Raw genomic sequence first — 18,717 nt, 5'->3', positions numbered from 1 at the left:
AGCTCTCCCATATGTTCCTTGAGTAATTCAGGAGAAGGGAACGCTCATCATCTCCACTCTGTGGAGGTAGAAACCCGAGAAGACACAATAGAAGGATGGGCACGGCCGTACTGAATAGCACGGCGTCAAATGGCTGATCTTGCCAAAGACGGGTGTTGGCTGAAGAAGAAGTTAGTATACTTAAACAAAACCGGCTGACAGTCACGTTACATTTTACAAAATCCCTATGTAGTCAGTCAGTTTTCAGTTAGCAGTTGGTTACAGAATTTGAAATCTCTCATTTGGACAGCCGAAGGCAGTTCATTAAAGCGTTTGGCATCTTTTCTAGTTTCATTTTAGTGCGAAATGTCAGTTCTATATCTACAACAGGAAAAATAGTAATAGTACATCTTAATTTCTGGTGCTATAATTTTGTTACTTAGCTTTCATTTATTAGTATTGTAAGGTTTACTTAACTCGCTTAATCAGTTATCTTTTGTTTCGAGGTTTTACTGCCACTTCTCATTTTTTCGTTTTACTGTCACTTCTCTCTTTCCGCTTTCCTGTCAGAATGCAAATTAGCTCGCCTGTATTTTCGTGGAGATTTGAGAGTGTGGTGATAGCGTGTTTCGCCCAGTAAAAGCAACAATGCTAAGTGTGCTATTTCAAGATAAGAGTTTCTGTCTTATGCTGTACATTATAACTGGAGCTAGCATTTCACATCAGTGAAGCTTTAAGAGCCAACTTCGCGATTAAATTACTCTGCATAGCCTTTGGCTATTATCTATTTATATTTAGACTTACAATGAAGATCTAAGTTCTCTCCATAAATACTGGCTGATTTCTAAGCATCATGTATGCCTTCTTCTCAAATAAATATTTATTTAGTTTTAAGTAAAAGTCATTCTACAAACTTCTCAAGTCTCTGTATTAATTTCAGACATAACGATAACTCGCTTACTGGGTGTTAGTCACAGGTTCCGTTTAATAAAAGTCTAATAACTTACGGCTTTTAATTTACGTTTATATAAGAACAAAACATTTTAATTAGTAGTTAGAATTTAAATATATAATAATTTAGTTTGTATGTCTGAAATGGAAATAGAACATTTAATAATTGATAACTCGCCAATTAACTAAATTGATTGTAAGCATATCAAAGCATGCTACTTCTGTTAGTAGTTGTATTTTCCTTTTAAAACTGCTAACATGAATAACAGTCAGAAATACTGTAGATCTGCAGAAACTTTTAAGCTCTCCTGTCATTTGAAAACAGCTATAAGAAATCTGAGACAATAGTGCAAACTTTAAATTAACAGTTGAGGTAACGTTTTCACATTATCAAAAGGCAAATTATTGTCACATAGTGACATTTTTTGTGTAAAATTCTTCTTAGAACTTTTCTAATTTTGAAATCTAAAAATTTGTTTGTTGTGCTTGCCTTTTCAACATCTAACCTTATTATCTATAAAAATCACTAATTACTTATTAAATGTTTCCTTGTATTTGTTACATGGATTTGAATGGGTTGAATTTCATTACTCACTTATATCACAATGTATTCCATTGAGAGTACACTGTTATTTGTAATTGCGTACTTATCGTTTTCATCTTTCAAGTATGTATTCTTTGAAATGCCCTAGACGTCCTATACGTCCCTAGACTAATAAATCTGCATAAGTGCTTTTTGCATTAATACATTCGCATCAGGAATCATCATATTTATTACAAACTGAAGCCACAGTTTTACATCGTGTCTTCATTTGGTTAGCTCATATGACCTCATTTGGCTTGGAAAACTTTAATAGATCCTGTCACGATTCCATTTTAACTCTCAGGGCAGCGAAAAAAGCTTTTAAGAAACTAAATGTGAAACGATCATTTACGAACGCGAAAAGGAAGGAAGTGTTTTTGCGATCAAATCTTCTGTGATGGAAGTTCTGATAATGCGCTTTGGTGATGTAATAGTATTATAGATTTGTTAGAAAGAGAAACAAAAATGACCGTCGCCGTCAAGTATTGAAGTTACTGACTACGCTGCCAAATCAAAGAAGCTTAAACTAGGGAAAATTTTCTGAACAATACAGGAAAGAAATATTTATCCCTCATGTAGCAATATAACTCAATCAATAAAATTATACAATAACTACCTTTCATTAGCAGTGTTTTTGAAATAATAATGCATATTTCGTGTCTCGTGTTTTTGAAATAATAATGCATATTTTCGTGTCCATTTTCATGAGATTCTTACATTAGGTATATGAGTTAGAGATCTACTTTAAAAACACAATACAAAATTTTAAGTTAATTTTCTAGACATTTTGCTATTATTTCGCGTTTTCAAAATGAGGAATCGGACACCATATATAATTTTCTGCATTTTCATAAATTATTATAGAAAACGTTTATTTTTAAAAACTGCTTCATTTTCTGCTCTTTTCTTTCCATAAACTGTTTGGTTATTATACAGGTTTGTTGAAAGGTATACTAAATTTCAATGAATTAAAAAAAGATTTGTTAATAAAATCTGAAGAAATATGCATAAGAAGAAATAAAAGTTTTCCGAGCTGTAATATATGCAGTCACGTCTAATCATGTGACTCAACAGACAAAATGACCGTATCTGCAGTGAAAAGTGGTTTTGTGTTTTAGAATTCAACAAAACAAATTCTGGTATCATGCTTCAAAGGAAACTCCGATCAAGTTTCAGCAGATCATCTTGAAGCAGAAGATCATTTACAATTGATACAAGACATTTAAATTTATAAATTGGTTAAGGAAAATCCGGCGCGACCTCTCATGTGCAGATCAAGCTGAATACCTGTTTGTGGCGTCTTACAACAAATTGAATAGAAATCAGCAGTGCAGAATTTACAGTTCAGCTTCGGAGTCCACATTTAGGAAACATTTTAGGAAAGTGGAAGACACTTCTCCGATTATCAAGTTTTCGCTAAACCCAACTTAAGGTTTAGACAGAACAATGGACCATTTACGGTTTGCACTGAGTGAATTTTAAGCATTTTAATAAAATTTTCGAGCTGCTGCTGTGGAACTTGAATTCAAGATTTGCCCTCTTTGTTACTTTTTTATACAATTCAAACTGCTTTCGGTACAATGTTTGGTACACCTGCACAATAAGCAGCTTAGTTTGATGTTTTTGCCAGTAAAAATATTCTGTAACAGCTCAGTGATCACAAGTTTAAGCACAAGGCAACTTTACGTATATGAAGTTGTGCTTCAGAATATGCATGACACTGAAATGAAAACAGAGAAATTGTGTTTATTGTGTGCGTCATCAAAGCTGCAGAAGAAAATGTTACATTTTATGCAATCCATTTCATAAAATTGATAAAATAAAGAAAAGATTCCAACCTTTTTCATGCATCTATCACTTTTAAAGGAATGATTTCTTTTCCTCGAGCTCCTTATATTTTTCTCAGTTGTATACAGTACACACCATAATCATAATACCAATAGTTGCATAAAAATAACTTAAGTATAACAACTAGATTAAGTATATGAACAAACCTTTTAAAAATGGTTTACTAAATTTAAGCTTAGTTATTTTAGTATTATTACTATTTTTTATTTTACAAATATAAAATTGTTTTCAGGAACAAAATCCCTGATTTTAACTGCCCACACGTTCGATTTGAATTAATATTTAGAAACGAAATCAGAGATTCTCATTGCATAAAAGTTCGATTTTAATTAATATTTCAGAAACAAAATCATAGATTCTGATTCAACAAAAGTTCGATTTTAATTAATATTTCAGAAACAAAATCATAGATTCTGATTCAACAAAAGTTCGATTTTAATTAATATCTCAGAAACAAAAATCACATATTCTAATTGCACAAAAGGCCGCCCAGACGGCATAGTGTTTAGGGAAGCCTGACTGCTATACTGAGGGGCCCGGCAACGGTGACCTCCTATTCGGAGCCTCCATAATAAAATACCCACCACCTCTGGCCTTAGGGAGTGACCAGTGCCGTTATAGGCAAGTACCCACCATTGGGGGGAAAAATTCCACAAAAGTTCGATTTTAATTAATGTTTAAGAAACATATTCTAATTACATAAATGTTCGATTTTAATTAATTTGATGGCTGCACTATATGTGTAGAGACATTAAATTAATTCGAAGCAGGATTTGTGAAGAATGAGCAACGCCTTCGCCGGGAATCGAACCCCGGACCTCTGGAATACGCGCCCAGCGTGCAGACCACTACACCACGAAGGCACGCTAAGAAGGCGGGAGAAATACTTTATATATGTATTTGAGGCAGTATCTTTAGCGTTAGCATAAATTTACTTAATTAATTTTTTTGTGTGTTTTCCTGTGTTTTATTTTTTTATATTGCATAAACAATTGATATATTTAAAAAATGTTATAGATTTTTTTAAAATCTGTTAAATGGATTTAGTGTATTCTCCCCCTTATGTTTCTGTTATGAATACCTGTAATCGAGGGATCTTGCTGTTGCCAATACATTGTCCTTGCATATTCGACTCTCGACTCCCAGTTAAGCACTTAATCATCACTGACCCCTTTAAAAATTTCATCGACCCCCAAGGAAGTCTATACAGAACCCGTTGGAAATCCATAATATAAACAAATAAAAAAACGATTGATAAAAATTCAGTTAACATTTGATCGGAAATCCATAGATCATTAAAAAATAAAATTCTAATTTCATGTTCCTTTATTGAAGAGAAATATTTTTTCTGTTGTTTGAACCATCAATGAAAACATTAATGCAATTTTTTTCGATTGCCTAATGATTCATTAACCGGATACAAAGGCGTGATTAATGTAGCTCCAGTTTAAAGGAAAAATTTGTATTTTGAGTTTTGGAAACAGTTACTTTTACAAGTAAAATTTTACAAGTAAAATATCTTATTTCGCTAAGTAATATAAAATCTTTAGAATTAGAGCTGCAATAAGCTAAAATGTTTTAATTTGTTTTTACGCTACCAAATGCCCAGAATAATGAAACTAGCAGGGAATCCAAATAGCAAAATTTCGATGTAAGTTAACATACCCATAGTACAATGAACTTCGATGGGACGAAAAAGTTTTGTTTCTTCAAGATAAAACTTTCTGGCATTCCTCTAAGAATGCTTTTCTGTTACTTCGAATGCGCTTTTTTACCACAAATTCGAATCATTCTTTTCGATTTAAGGTTCTAAAAGAGAAGGACGGTAGAACTCTCATTCATTTTTAATATCAGTCCAGCGAAAAATGAATGCTTTTTTCAGGAAAAATATGCGTCGGAGTTAGGCAACATTTCAAGACTGTCACTCTGCACCATCTTCTGTTTCTTTGTCTGAAAACAAAGAGGTCCACTGTACTACATTTGGATAACTCCCAATCTCAATAATCTAGCACTTGTTTTCTTTTACTCTTTGTAACAGTGATTCCAGACAAGATTCATAGTGCGATTATTTATACATTCTTTTAAACGGAATGCGAAACATAAGAAGTAACTGTTTTTGTTTTAGTAAGAAATCTTATTTGATTTAGACTGAGATAACTTCATAAAAATATCATCTCCTTCAAATTATTTTACGCACACTTTCCTTGTACTAGCAATGAGACACGTATAAAAACTTAAAATAAATTATATCTCATATATTTATATGGGAAGGAGAACAATTCCTGTAAATTTCATAAGATATGAATATTAGGTTTTTGAAGCAATCTAATAAGTAATATGCTGGAAAAATAACTAATATATCAGAAAGAAAAATCGCGTCATCTGCAGCTTTTTACTTCCGTTCCATGAGTTTTGGATTTTTTATTTTATGTAAAATTTGAGAATTTCTTTTTACTTCTTTGGTATTTGTAAATATTTCGTATTGAAAAGAAGAACTATTAATAATTTAAATGTGAAAGCTCAAAAGAAATACATTATAATGTTTAGATTATGAATCATCGATAGGCAATATAACATCCGACAACAGCAAAGGAATTTTATAGCGAAAATATGTTTCGATATTACTTTTAGCCGGATGTAGCAATATCATAATAATATTATACACACCTTGAAAAGATATAAATGTTTCTGAAAGCAACAAATTTAATAACAGTAATTTTTCATCATCTATAAGGTTTATCGCGTTCGTTTTTGGACTTAACATATTAAAACTGAGAACAATTGCATAGTGATCTTTAAAATACGAAAGGTGCCATAAAAATATCAAAGCATGAGATATTTGTGTAAATTATGAATTACCTGCAAGGTTTTCAATTCCTAGATCTCGTGAATTTGAGATTCTTGATTTAAATATTCTAGTTTAGTGGTACTCGAGAGGAATTTTCGATAGCTAATATATCTCTGAGATCACTTTGATCATATGCTATTCTCTTGAAAAAATCTAAAATTCTCACTTTTTGCGAGTTTCGAGACATAGGTCGTTGAAATTGATAACTACAGGAAGAACACTGTAAAATACAAAATTACACAAAACAGCAAATCCATTTTGTTGTAGATTTTGAATAAAACTAAATTATTTATTTTATTCAAAATGCGCGTCAAAATAAGGCTGATGATTAAAATAAGGCTGTTTTTAGTGTTGTCTGAATGAATTTAAAGAAAATACAATTTTTCTTTGTGATTAGATTAAAATAATGTTTTTTTTTTGTGTGTGTAATTTTGCGACTTCTGCATTTGTAACATTTATATTAGGCTATAAACGAATCTTTTTTAAATTGGATTCTGTTCGCTCCCTTCTGATTTAAATATAAACGAGAACTCTCTCCAGAACTGCATACAAAATATATGACATAGAGAAACGAGAGTTTCTGCATTTAGTGCATATATAGTCAGCGACTAAGTATCCAGTGTAGCTCAGCAAAAATTAATGCGACAGCGTGATTCAATCAATCTGTAATATTACTTCGTACTGGCAATGTACAGTTGGAAGCTATCCAAGTAATTGAATGGTAAGTGTGTGATTATAGTTTAGTGAGACTAGGTAAGAGGAAGCGGGAAACACTAGCCCGTTTAACCTTTTGAGGCCGGAGCTTTGGTAGCAGTAACAGCTGCCAAAGGACGGGGAATCTTGAACCGAATGCTTTCCCCCCTTTAAGAAATCTCCTCCTATTTGCAACAAAGATTCTTGTGTGTAGTTGAGTGGATTCTCAGAGGGGTGCATCTATGTCGCAAAAGGAAGACCTTTGAAAGAGATAAGTGGTTAAAACCCTAGGAACGTCAAATTTGACATTTCACTCCACTTTTCAGCCTGAAAAATGGGGGAAAAAGACATGGCCACTAAAATGGACAACCCCGTCTTTTCAAAGAGAGGACTCTATGGCCACTATAATGGCCATCCCGTCTTCAAAAGGTTAACATTAGGGGGCGTTTAGGTGAATATTTTTATAGACTAGAAGTTAAATGTATAAAATAAAACCTCCGGTATTACTGATTAATATTTTAGTATGCTTAAGCCGATTTCTATTTTTGTTTACAGATGGAAATACTTCTGAAAAAAATCAAATTTAAGAAATTTTGACATAAAATTGTGCCTTTCATTTTTCTGATTTGATTTTGACCACTCTGGTATTGTTTGAATTGAATTTATAATTTTAATTGAATTGGATTTAAGAAGAGCACACGACGGCTGTCTGTATATCTGTACGGCTGTTTGGAAGTATCATCTCGGTTTTTATCAATAACACTCTAATAAATAAAATCCGCAAGTTACTTCTCTTTGTATACCATCGTATGGACCCCGGGCACAACGGCGTTTGCAATTAACATCAGGTGATCACTATATCGTCCATTGCGGAGCTTTTAGTTTTTATTTAGCTTCTTTGTTTTTAACTGAAAGATAGTTCGATTTCAGTTACCTTCTTCTCCAAAAGCTTTAAAATGTCTTAAATATGCTAACGAAGCACATGTCTAAAGTGCACATGGAAATGCAGTTTAACTGCAATTTTTATACATCTTATGGAAAAGAGCACTAGTTATGAGAAATAATGTTTAAAATATCGTGCATGTGGTTGCCCTTTCAATGTAAGCATAAAACTAGGATTTATGTACAAAATGTGATGCTTTATACTGAGTCATCTAGTTCACATTTATTAACGTTTTGTACCTTCTTTAAAGAATTGTGAAAATGATGTTTAACTAACGTAGCATGATAATACGTATTACTACTGCCAAGAAAACTAAATTTAAATTTAAATAATATATAGAGAGAGCTTGTTTACTAGCAGGTCATTACCAAATCACCCAAAATCCGCTAAGACGAACGAAATAAAGCTGTTTTATAAAATATTATGACCGATGACTTACTGTGCTATCAAACAGACAGAAACTGTGTTACTTGATTATGATAAGTACGTGAGGGTTATCTGCTTAAAGTGGCAGATGTCAATATACATCGACTTAGGGGATAATGACTCGTGTTCCAATTGCTCATGAAAAGCCATAAAAACCGGTGTCTTCGTCGGAATTCGATCACAGGTCAAGCTAGCTGTGATCAGGGCTCTTATTCTTGCAACCTTCTTGGTGGATCTTTGTCCCTGGGGAAGATTATTTACTACCTTTGATATTCTTTCTAGATCAGAAAAATATACTTTTCGCGTAAGAATACACCGAGGCTACTGAATTAATTATGTAGGCTTAACTCACTGTTCATGACATAAGCGAATGTCTTAAAATTCTCATTTATTTATGTTTATTTCCAAACATTAACTTATTTTTAAAATCTGCACGCTGGGGTTCGGACTGTGAATCTTATAATGATACTCACAACTAGCACTGTGTTCCTTTTGACTGCTGCACTTGGTGATATATTTATTTATTAAGAACGTAAATTATAGTGAGATTTCAATGAGAAGGTTCAACTCCTTCTCACTGAAGTCTCAAGTCTTCGGAACATTCAAAATTTTGGGGAGCAGGTATATCAGTCAGGATCCTGGTACGAGTTTGTGTGAGATAACTCGACATTTTATGGAGTTACAGATATATATGGAAGCAAAGTAACAGTCCTTTGAGTAACTAACTACTAAATTTACAGGTTTAGTACACAGACGAAGTACTTTCTATGGGCAAAGTATATACAACTTCCCCTTCCTACAGTTACAAAAAGCATGCTCATTTCTGCGCAAGAAGAACTGCATGTAAAATGCACAATATGAGTCTGCTGTAAATGTATCCTAGGGTATCATAATAGTTATAAATGTGTGTTATTTAGCATCATAATAGTTGGAAAAGGATTATTGAATGTTTTCAGTTAACAAAGGCTGAATGTCACGTGGATAAGATTTGATAGCACAGAAGCATTTGACACGAAATTTAAAGAAATTCACAGATTCACAAATGAGAAGACTTATGATCTTTCAAATGACTGTAGACTCCCATAAGTTGAAGAGAAGTAGATATTTTCAGTGTTACTCTAACTGATACAAGATATATTCTAAGATTAGAAATTTAATTATTTTTATTTTGATTTTAGATAATTTTGCTAATGTTAAACCTTATGATTTCTGCGAAATAGATTGCATTGCGAGTACCTTAGTAACCAGGTACAAATAAGGGTAAAAAACAAGACAAATTTTAAATTACGCATTATAGAACATAATCAGACTCAAAACGAGATGATTTGTACATGCTAAAAGCTTATTTATATTGACAATGCTACTATCGTAGAATCTCGATAAAGCAAAAGCAGACTAACTCACAATGTTCTGACAGAACTGAAAATAAGCAACATACATATAAGTCCCAAATACATTGATTAGAATAAATCAACATTTTTGTTAATAAGCAGTTCATGATTAACGCTGACAACGTTCTACCCAGATAAAGAAGTATCGAAATTGAAGGACTAAAACAACCAATAAGATTTCGGATGAAATGTAGAAGGCGTTGTGTTTCATTGAACTCTAGATTGTCTCGATTGAGAAAAAGTGTTAACTAGCCTTCACCACCTAGAATTTTTATCCATTTACATCTCGTGTAATGTTATTGTCTTTAAGACGTTTTGTAGAATACGTAAAGAACTGACCCTCTTATGATTTTCAATCTGATATTCTACTTAAGGAATAATACTGATACGTATTCAAAAGAGCAAAAGAATAAGGGTCTTTTTAAATTAGTTATGAACTTCATAACACGTGCTATTTTGAAAACTACGTTGACCGTAATATTTTTGAAGAATTTTCATCTGCTCACTTCATCGTCGCTGTGGTTTTAATTGCTACTTTAAAATATCATCCTGATAAAAAATGGTTTGTCTATTTGGTCATAGTATTGTTATCTTTTCAGAAACATTAAAAATGAAACGTTAACGTAAAAGGCACAGACGGCAAGTATATAGACAATATATAACGACAAGTAGTTGCTCTAATTCCGAAACTTACCCACAAATTTTAAACATGTTACAGATATGAATTATTATCTGCATATATAGGGGAAGCAAAAGCGTTTAACTAACCTCGTATTATTATTATATATTTAACTAATATCCGTTTCGTTAAAATTGTGTAGTGTCAGAAGGAACTTAAGTTGGACTTATGCTTTAAAACCCTCATGCGACATAGATAGTTATGCAGGCTGTTTCAAAAAGATTGCAAGCTTTCTTGATTCTGGTTCAGATTTAAGAAATGAATCAAATTAGGTAAGTTTTTAAACTACGCAAATTTTGGTCATGGGTTTCTTTCCATAATGGAAAGTCTAAATTTTTGCACTGGCATGTGCGAAAAAGGTTCCCATTCATGAAGACTTCCCTTATATTAGCAAAAATCTGTTAGATAAAGGCAAAGGAAAGTTGCATACTCTGCAAAATTATTTTAAGAGTTGTCAAATCTCTACACTTTAAACCACCTTTATCTAAAAAAGAGCGTGAATTAAGCGGTTATATAAAAATTGATTTGCCGTAAGTACAAAGTAATTCTCCTTCACAATAATCGCCCAGAGAAGGTAGCTGAACATTGACATTTCGTCCCGGATTCGAATCCAGTGAATGACCTGGATGCATGGATATTTTCGTGATTTTTCCCCTGTGCAATGAAAATGCTAACTATTTTCTCTTAGAAATTTCGCCATAAAAGCATCTTCTCCCTTAGGCAGATAACCCTTTTGTTATTTCCTTGTTAAACAAATAAGCATTGAAGGCAAAATTTCCGATTCACCATTCATGCAAACTGCCATTTAAAATTCTATTTTATAAGTCATAGTGTTTCAATGTATAAAGTGTCTTTAGTAAATCTGCATTCAAAAACTTGTATTGTTTTGATTGTGGCTTTTTAACAATACTTATATTAGCTACATTAAAATTTTATTTTATGATATCTAAGGTAATTTTAATACGTGAGGATGAAACTTTTCCTGTCTAGAAACTTCTGCTAAGGGTAACACTTTTTTCTCAATGCCGCTTTTTTTCTATGTGGGCAGACAACTTATTAAAGTTTTATGAATTATACTAAACTCTATCACGGGATCAGGTATGTCATATTTTGAAAGCACACCTATTTTAATAATTTCTTAGACTACAACCATAAGTCTTCGATCAAGTGTCTAAGAAATATTTAATTGTGCTTCTGAAACACACTGTATAAATAATGAAATTTTAATAGAATTTAGAAAATTTGAAAATAATCAAAGTTTACAAACTTGTGTTATGAAAAATACTTAAATTGTAAAATAAAACTATAATTCTTGAGTAATTAAGTATATTTCTTCTTCTCCAAAATGAAGAAATTGTCTTAAATAAGCTCATTAATGATTAAGAAAGCTTTCTGAAATCTTAAGCGAATGAAAAGAAACTATTTCCTTAAATGTGTCATTTATACAGTCTTCAGTAAAACAGAAACGTTGATTATAAAGAAATGGCATCCCTTTGTTTCTTTAAGAAATTCGAAATACTTTCATCAAGCTAAAGAAATACGCTGATTCTTGAAAACTGTTAATAGCTTTGATCTGTTTGAAATAGCTTATTTCAAAACTTTGCCCTTTTTTTCCTACGTAGAATGAATTAAAAGAAACATGTTTTTCTCTTCTGATTTCTAATAGTTTTCTAAATTATCTTCAAAGGAGGATTTAAGTAATTAATTTCAAATAAAGCTTGTGCTTCTCCCTACATGGGGAAGATACGTACACACAAATCGAAATAATTTCTAAGCTATTACATTTGTTTTATACAAACTAAATATTATGGAAAAGAAATGAAAGGTAATTCATTTCGAAAGTCATTGTAAATGACAAAAGATGTACTACCTTGCAAGATCTCTTATTATTTTTAAACGCAATAAATTGGACTTATAGATTTCTTTGTAGCTTAGTGACACAGAAACTAATAAAACTTTATTGCAAGGAACGGAACACAATTCCAACGCAAAGAGTATTTGAATTTTTAATATTCCATTTATTTTGAGCCAATGGTAAGTCAAAGAAAAGAATTCACTGAAATGAGTTCCCAAGAGAGTTTCAAAGATCACAAGACTTCAATGCGTACATTATAACGCTCGCTTGAAGTGAAATATTTGCGGACCGATTGGTATTTCCTTTTTAGTTGTAAAAGGAATTAAATCTAGGAAAAGTGGTAAAATAAATTAAGATTGTAGTTTTGTAGTGTTCTTCCGTTTCGAAAGTTTCCGCCTTTCATAAATCCAGGTTTTTCCGAATGTATTGACTCATTGCCAAAAGTGCTACTCTAGTTATCTAAGTAATCTAGCTTAACAGTTATATTTTTGCTCGGTAATCCTATGCCCAAGATAGATATAGATGTATGTAAATATATATAAATACTGTATTAAAAAATTTGCCTATATATATATATATGCGTGTGTGTGTATATATATAGTATATAAATATATGTGTGTGTATGTATATATAAGCTATTACATTATTACATATTATTAGATATTTATATATGTATATATATATAAGATAAAAAATATGAAGCAAGCTTCTAAATTTAATTCACTATAACCTCTTTTATTTCTTATTTCATTTTCATTTGGGAACTTCATCTATTTGTTCTAAAAATGGCGCTTAAATCTAAACTGCGTCATTCAAATTAATCACGCGATCTTACGTAACCCTTAATGCAGATGCCTCTTCACCAATCACCGAATTCTAAACCAAAACTAAAAACTGAAACTTTTGACTCCCTCCCTTCTTTCTATGAACTGATGCGTCACTTTTTGCTTGTGCTTTCCTCATGGCCAGATGTCTTTCTGCAAGTGCCAAGTGAATTGCGGCCACAAAATGGGAATTTAAATAAATAAAAGGAATTTAATCCGGCTCGACTGCTTCTTTTTCAAAAATGGATGGACGCTCTAAGCATCAAGTATCTACGCAATTAGTATTTCTACGCATCTACGTCTCTTATTTCAGTGCCTCCAAAACTGTTCTGTCATTACATTCTTCGGCCAGTTTTAATTATGAAAATTTCTACACGAGTTTGTTAAACTGTGTTCACAGTGAATCATGGGAAAAGTCCTGTTTCACCGAAAATTTTTGTGCAAGTTTGCGCCGCATTCATGATCAAATCATTCATGTTGTGTCATCACACCACAGTTACATTACAATAAAATGGCGCAGCCGGTAGGATTTTGTATTTTTACAAAAACACTTTGATACAATCTACGATGCCAAAACCCAGTTACCTTTTATTAGGCAAAGGAGGTTTTTTTGATATTTTGTATTTAAACACTCCTCAAACATCAGCAAATTAGTCTCGCTGATTTGTTGGAGAGGACATGCCAAACTTTTACGTAATTCAAGATGTTATTGTCTTATCAAATATTGCATCATATTATTAGATATTTATATTGAATTGCTTTCTTAAGGTATTATATCATAATGTTTTGTATTGAATTTTTATATTGCTTTAAAATATGTCAATGTATTGTTAATTACCTACGATGAGAAGAATGAATGCACATTCTGCATAAATTGTATATCTTCTAAGTTTTATTATGAAAAAATGTTCCCGGCAAAATTTTTAAACATCTTCTATTCAAAACTTATTATGGAACCATATTTATTGAATGAAATGCATTATATTTGTGAACTTATTTTTATCTTGTGACTTATTGACATCAAGAGAATTCAGTCAGTATTTTCGTTCGAGGAAAAGCCCACCAGCGGCCGAGCGGTAAAGTCGCTGAACAATGGTAGTTCGGTCCGAGGTTCGAATCCCGCGAACGGGCTGGCTGCATGGGTGTTTTCGTGGTTTTCCCCATGTGTAACGTGTATACGAGCCATTTTCCCTTAGAAAGTCCTCCACGAAGGCATCCCTCCCCTTAGGCAGATAGACGTAGTGTGCTTTGCCATAATTAAATACACCGCACCGCACCGTTCGAGGAAAAGGATTTTACAAACTTTTCAGAGGACATTTTGAGAAAAATTGAGAACTTTTATGATTGTAATTTATTATTTATTATTATTCTTCCATATATTATTGTCTTATAGTTCTAAATTTAGTTATAGGTTTTATGTCTATTTATAAATCATAAGGTTCATTGCAAAATTGTATAATTCAAAAATTTTATAATTATATGAGAAAGATCATGACTTATGATAGGGCATAGTTAAAATAAAACTTGCAAAAAACATTTAAGGTTGTAACTGCAGCATAGCAACATTCAGCACAGTGGGATAATTAGAAAAATGCTAAGGAATAAAAATGAGTTAGAAACCATGCTTAAGCAGTTAAAAATTAAGCCTGCAGGGATTACTTTAATTTCTAATAGTTATTTTAAATTTTGAAATCCTTTCGTTTAAATTCTAGTTTTCAACCTAAGACTCCCTGCTAAAATGAAATTTCAGTATCACGTTTTATGTAAATGAAGTAGAACCTGTATTTAAGGGAAAGTTCAGTGACAGAAGTTCTCAGTGGAGTATATTCTGCCTTTGGGCCACGTCGTTAATTTAAGCCTATCTTATTACGTACGGCCGTAGTCTTATGTGTCTGTTACTATTCGCCGGTGAAGTTTAATTACGGGCTAATTTAGTTATCTTTGTACAGCTTCGGCTAAAGTTTAGCTAGTTAGAATTAGTTTAGTTCTTATTTCTTATCTTAAAGCCCATGTACGGGTTTCTTGCAAGCCCAAGAAGAGGCTGTCTATAAGTGTTTTTTTTTTTTTTTGAGTGAATAAAAGGGTTTTTTTAACCCTTCTTTGAACTTACATCTTATAGTTTTAGGAAGACCAGCGAATAGTCCCTAGACACTTCCATAAAAGTTCTAGTAGCCAAAGACGCGTAAATTAACTAGAACTTTATACACTTGATTTTGAACTTTCGGTAAGCCGCTGAAGTTCTCAAATTATTCTGATGTTCAGGTTTCCATTTCAGCTATAAATTAGGTGGTCTAAAAAATTAAGTTAGAGTAGATCGACTGTATAGCTCCTTCCAAGAGTAGCACCTCTAAGCGATAGCTGAAAACCCAAAATTTAAAAGTCATGCTAACTTTCGTTAGCCTCCATTATAGGTCATGTGTATTATTCAGATTTAGTTACCTCTTGTATTTCATATCTTTGAGATTAAACTCATATCTGAGGAATAGAAAGCGTTATTTTGTGATTTACTTATACAACTTTGACGTTTAATGTCTGATTTCCATTTCTTTCCTAAGTCAACCAAAATGGTGCATGTATGCTGTAGGGTGTTTGTTTGCTTAAACTGTTCTTTGCTTTAAGAGAGACTTACATAGTATTTGCTGTCAAGGTTAAGTTTTCATGGACATAACGGAATATGTTTATCTCTGTGTCACAGACAACGAATTTGTTGATGTCACTTACAATAAATTTAACTCAACAGAACGAGGGTCGAAATTGCTTGTAAAATGGACGATGCTAAAGAAATAGATAGCAGAGAAGATGGGTGAAATTCGCTGGCAGGCTTTCAAGACGTTTGTCACAGTTTTTTAGCTTGTTTTTAGAAACCGGAGCATGCTCAGTGACGTCCACACCTCAGAGACATGGCTGCGAAAGAAGGTCTTTTCTCTCATCGGTACAAATACCATATCACGGAATATAGGATACATCGGCGTAAAAGTTTGCCCGCCACTTCGCACCGGTGAGTGTGATGTTCTTTAGACAACGCATCGTCTTTTTCTAGAGCGCTTCCTCTTTACAATACTAAATGAGTTGAAATTTATGAATTCCTAAATATTAGGTACGCATCTTGGCCCAAAAGCTATAGTACGGAGGACAAAGGTAGAAAGTAGTTTCCATCTGATAGATTGACTTGAATTTTGATTCTTTATCTTGGCATGCTATCAACATTTCAATGCCAGTAAGAATGCATAGGGGGATACAATTAAAATATTATTTATATATATGTTTCAAAGCAAATACGGTGTTTCTTTTATATATAGAAATGTATCTGCTGCAGAAATTCCAAAACAGTTCTGTTTGATACTTGAAGACCAGATTAAGCACTTCAAAAAAGGACAATTATAAATATATTTTCAGGCAAGAATAAAATGTTAATATGTGTAAAACTTAAAAATTTTAGATAGATAATAGGAAAGGTTAATGGTTCATTTAAAGACTCTTTGATATAAATTTTTCAAACGATAATTAAGAACTTAATTATCAGCACGATGATGATCTACGTTTCTGAGAATGTAAGAATGACAGAAGAACAAAGTTCATATTTTGAAATCTTGTAAACGCCTCTTTTTGCAATTAAAAATTTTTCCTCCAAATATTTTCAATTAAACTGTATATTTATTTTTAGCCTTTACTTACTTTATAATACTATACATATATGAAATGTAACGTAAAATATAGCTAAGTATATGTGAATTTCCGTAGAACTGGTCTATGTATTAATTAATGTATTTGGACATAATATAAAATCTTGAGCTTTTAAGTATATATTTCAACTGTATGAAATAAGAGCAAAAAATTTACATAACTTCACATAACTTCATCAATAATACTTAAGAATGTTTATTAAAAAGCTCGTAAATGTGCAATATTTTTCAACAATTTTACCAAAAATCTATTGAAGTACAGTATAAAACATTTTAACAGAAAACTATTGTAGAAGTCAGAAAAGTACAGATATTTAATTTACACGATGTAATGTTTTGAAAATTTTAGTAAAGTTAACTAAAATTCGATTAAAGTAGTTCTAAATAGTTATTTTTCAGCAGTCTTTGAGAACTTGAGAATAGTACTCCAATATTGCAAAGTTCAATGAAGTTCGAAAAACGGTTATAGATAAAAACAAAAACAAAAAAAAAAAAAAAGTATTCAAAATTATTTTATTTCCTATTAAAGGCACTCGTATCATTCTATTCGGAGAACAAATACCATTAATTTAGTTAAAAGTTAATTTATCGTGCTACTACAGAACTACAGAAATTCTTCGATTCTGATATTTATAGGCTCACCAGCGGCCGAGCGATAAAGTCGCTGAACACTGGTAGTTCGGTCCGAGGTTCGAATCCCGCGAACGGGCTGGCTGCATGGGCGTTTTCGTGGTTTTCCCCATGTGTAACGTGTATACGAGCCAGTTATCCCTAGAAAGTCCTCCACGAAGGCATCCCTCCTCTTAGGCAGATAGCCCTCGAGGCTTTGCCATACTCACAAACACACACACATACTGATATTTATAACGATGAAAGCTTATCTAAATTTATTATAAACTTACTATATTCATAGACCTTTCTAAAAATGAGATCATTTCCAGAATTATTCTGTGCCTAAAAATATTTTATGAGTGCTATAAAATGTGTGATCAAACTGAAGGGCAGTGTTAGACAAAACATTTGCTTTCTGCCTTCACATCGTGAATTATTGTTTGAAATTTTGAATTTTACGTAATTCCAAAGTTTGACAGAAAAGCCTGTCAGGCAAATCTTTAGTTTGTTTTGAAATGCAGCTTACAGACACATTCATGAAAAAATAAATCTTTGTATTGGTTGGAAAGTAAAATATAGGGTTAAGGCGACCGCTAGTTTATTGATTTCGATATAATCTAGCAGTTGTGTAGTTGAGTGCTCGAAATATGATCTCGTTGTTGTTGGGTGAACGAGAGTTTGAAATACATGAATCGATGATAGAAAAAAACCTGGTTTACTTCTTGCTGGTTGCAGTCTCCAGATTTATATACTTTTAGACATGAAAAGATTTGAAAAAGTTATAGATTTTGCTAAAATGTTTTGTTCGGTTAATAAGCAATGGAAGTAGATGAAATTGAATTTGGTTTCATTTTTTATTTAAACTATTAAAAAGGCAATAATTAACTTTAACCCATAATTTTTTGTAAATTAATAATTCCTTTAATATAATGGTTTGGATGCATACATTTGATGTGACTCTTTTAGGCTCTGACCTGAAATACACATGCTGTTGCCAAAAACATGTTCGTTAACAAAGTAGAAAATTTGCTTTAATTGTTTCCTGTTATAGTTACGGTTTACTTGCAGCACTAGTTATAAAATATCGTGTGATTATACAGAATTTTAATTGTCGAAATTAAGAAAATTTAATCTTTTTTACAAAATTACAAAGATGATCGGGGTTGAGGGAGAACATATTTTAAATAAAAAAGCGTTTTTAAGTGTTTAAAAGATATGCAGCAGTAAAATAATTAGAACACTAAACATAAAGGTCAGTGGATTTTCGTTATGTTTAAAAATCTTTGCGATACAAAATAGATACACATTTTGAACTATGAAATCTTTTATACAATGATGCATATGTTCATCTCTGTCTTAATCAGAAGCCGCCTTTTTTAAATATTCGTCTTTCGAAAATTCT

At 32.1% G+C, this 18,717-nt stretch overlaps 1 protein-coding gene across 5 annotated transcripts in view; it reads left to right on the top strand.

Annotated features, from left to right (window-relative positions):
* Nucleotides 1-18,717, top strand: part of LOC118198261 (3',5'-cyclic-AMP phosphodiesterase 4C-like) — a 539,317-nt gene that overhangs the window by 160,659 nt on the left and 359,941 nt on the right. Inside the window, exon 1 of one of the 5 annotated variants that reach the window (XM_085809229.1) lies at nt 15,881-16,018. The exons of 3 other annotated variants lie outside the window; for them this stretch is intronic. In XM_085809229.1, coding sequence (XP_085665355.1) covers nt 15,921-16,018 — 98 coding nt within the window. In that variant the 5' untranslated portion in view covers nt 15,881-15,920. Of the gene's footprint in view, nt 1-15,880; nt 16,019-18,717 lie in introns of those variants that run through there. One more of the 5 variants, XM_085809225.1, reaches the window with a different exon arrangement.

The sequence above is a fragment of the Stegodyphus dumicola genome, chromosome X2 (assembly GCF_044657685.1).
Source record: "Stegodyphus dumicola isolate Sdum_Otavi_A_Nest chromosome X2, ASM4465768v1".
Lineage (NCBI taxonomy): Eukaryota > Metazoa > Arthropoda > Arachnida > Araneae > Eresidae > Stegodyphus > Stegodyphus dumicola.
This window is presented reverse-complemented; position numbering and strand designations above follow the sequence as displayed.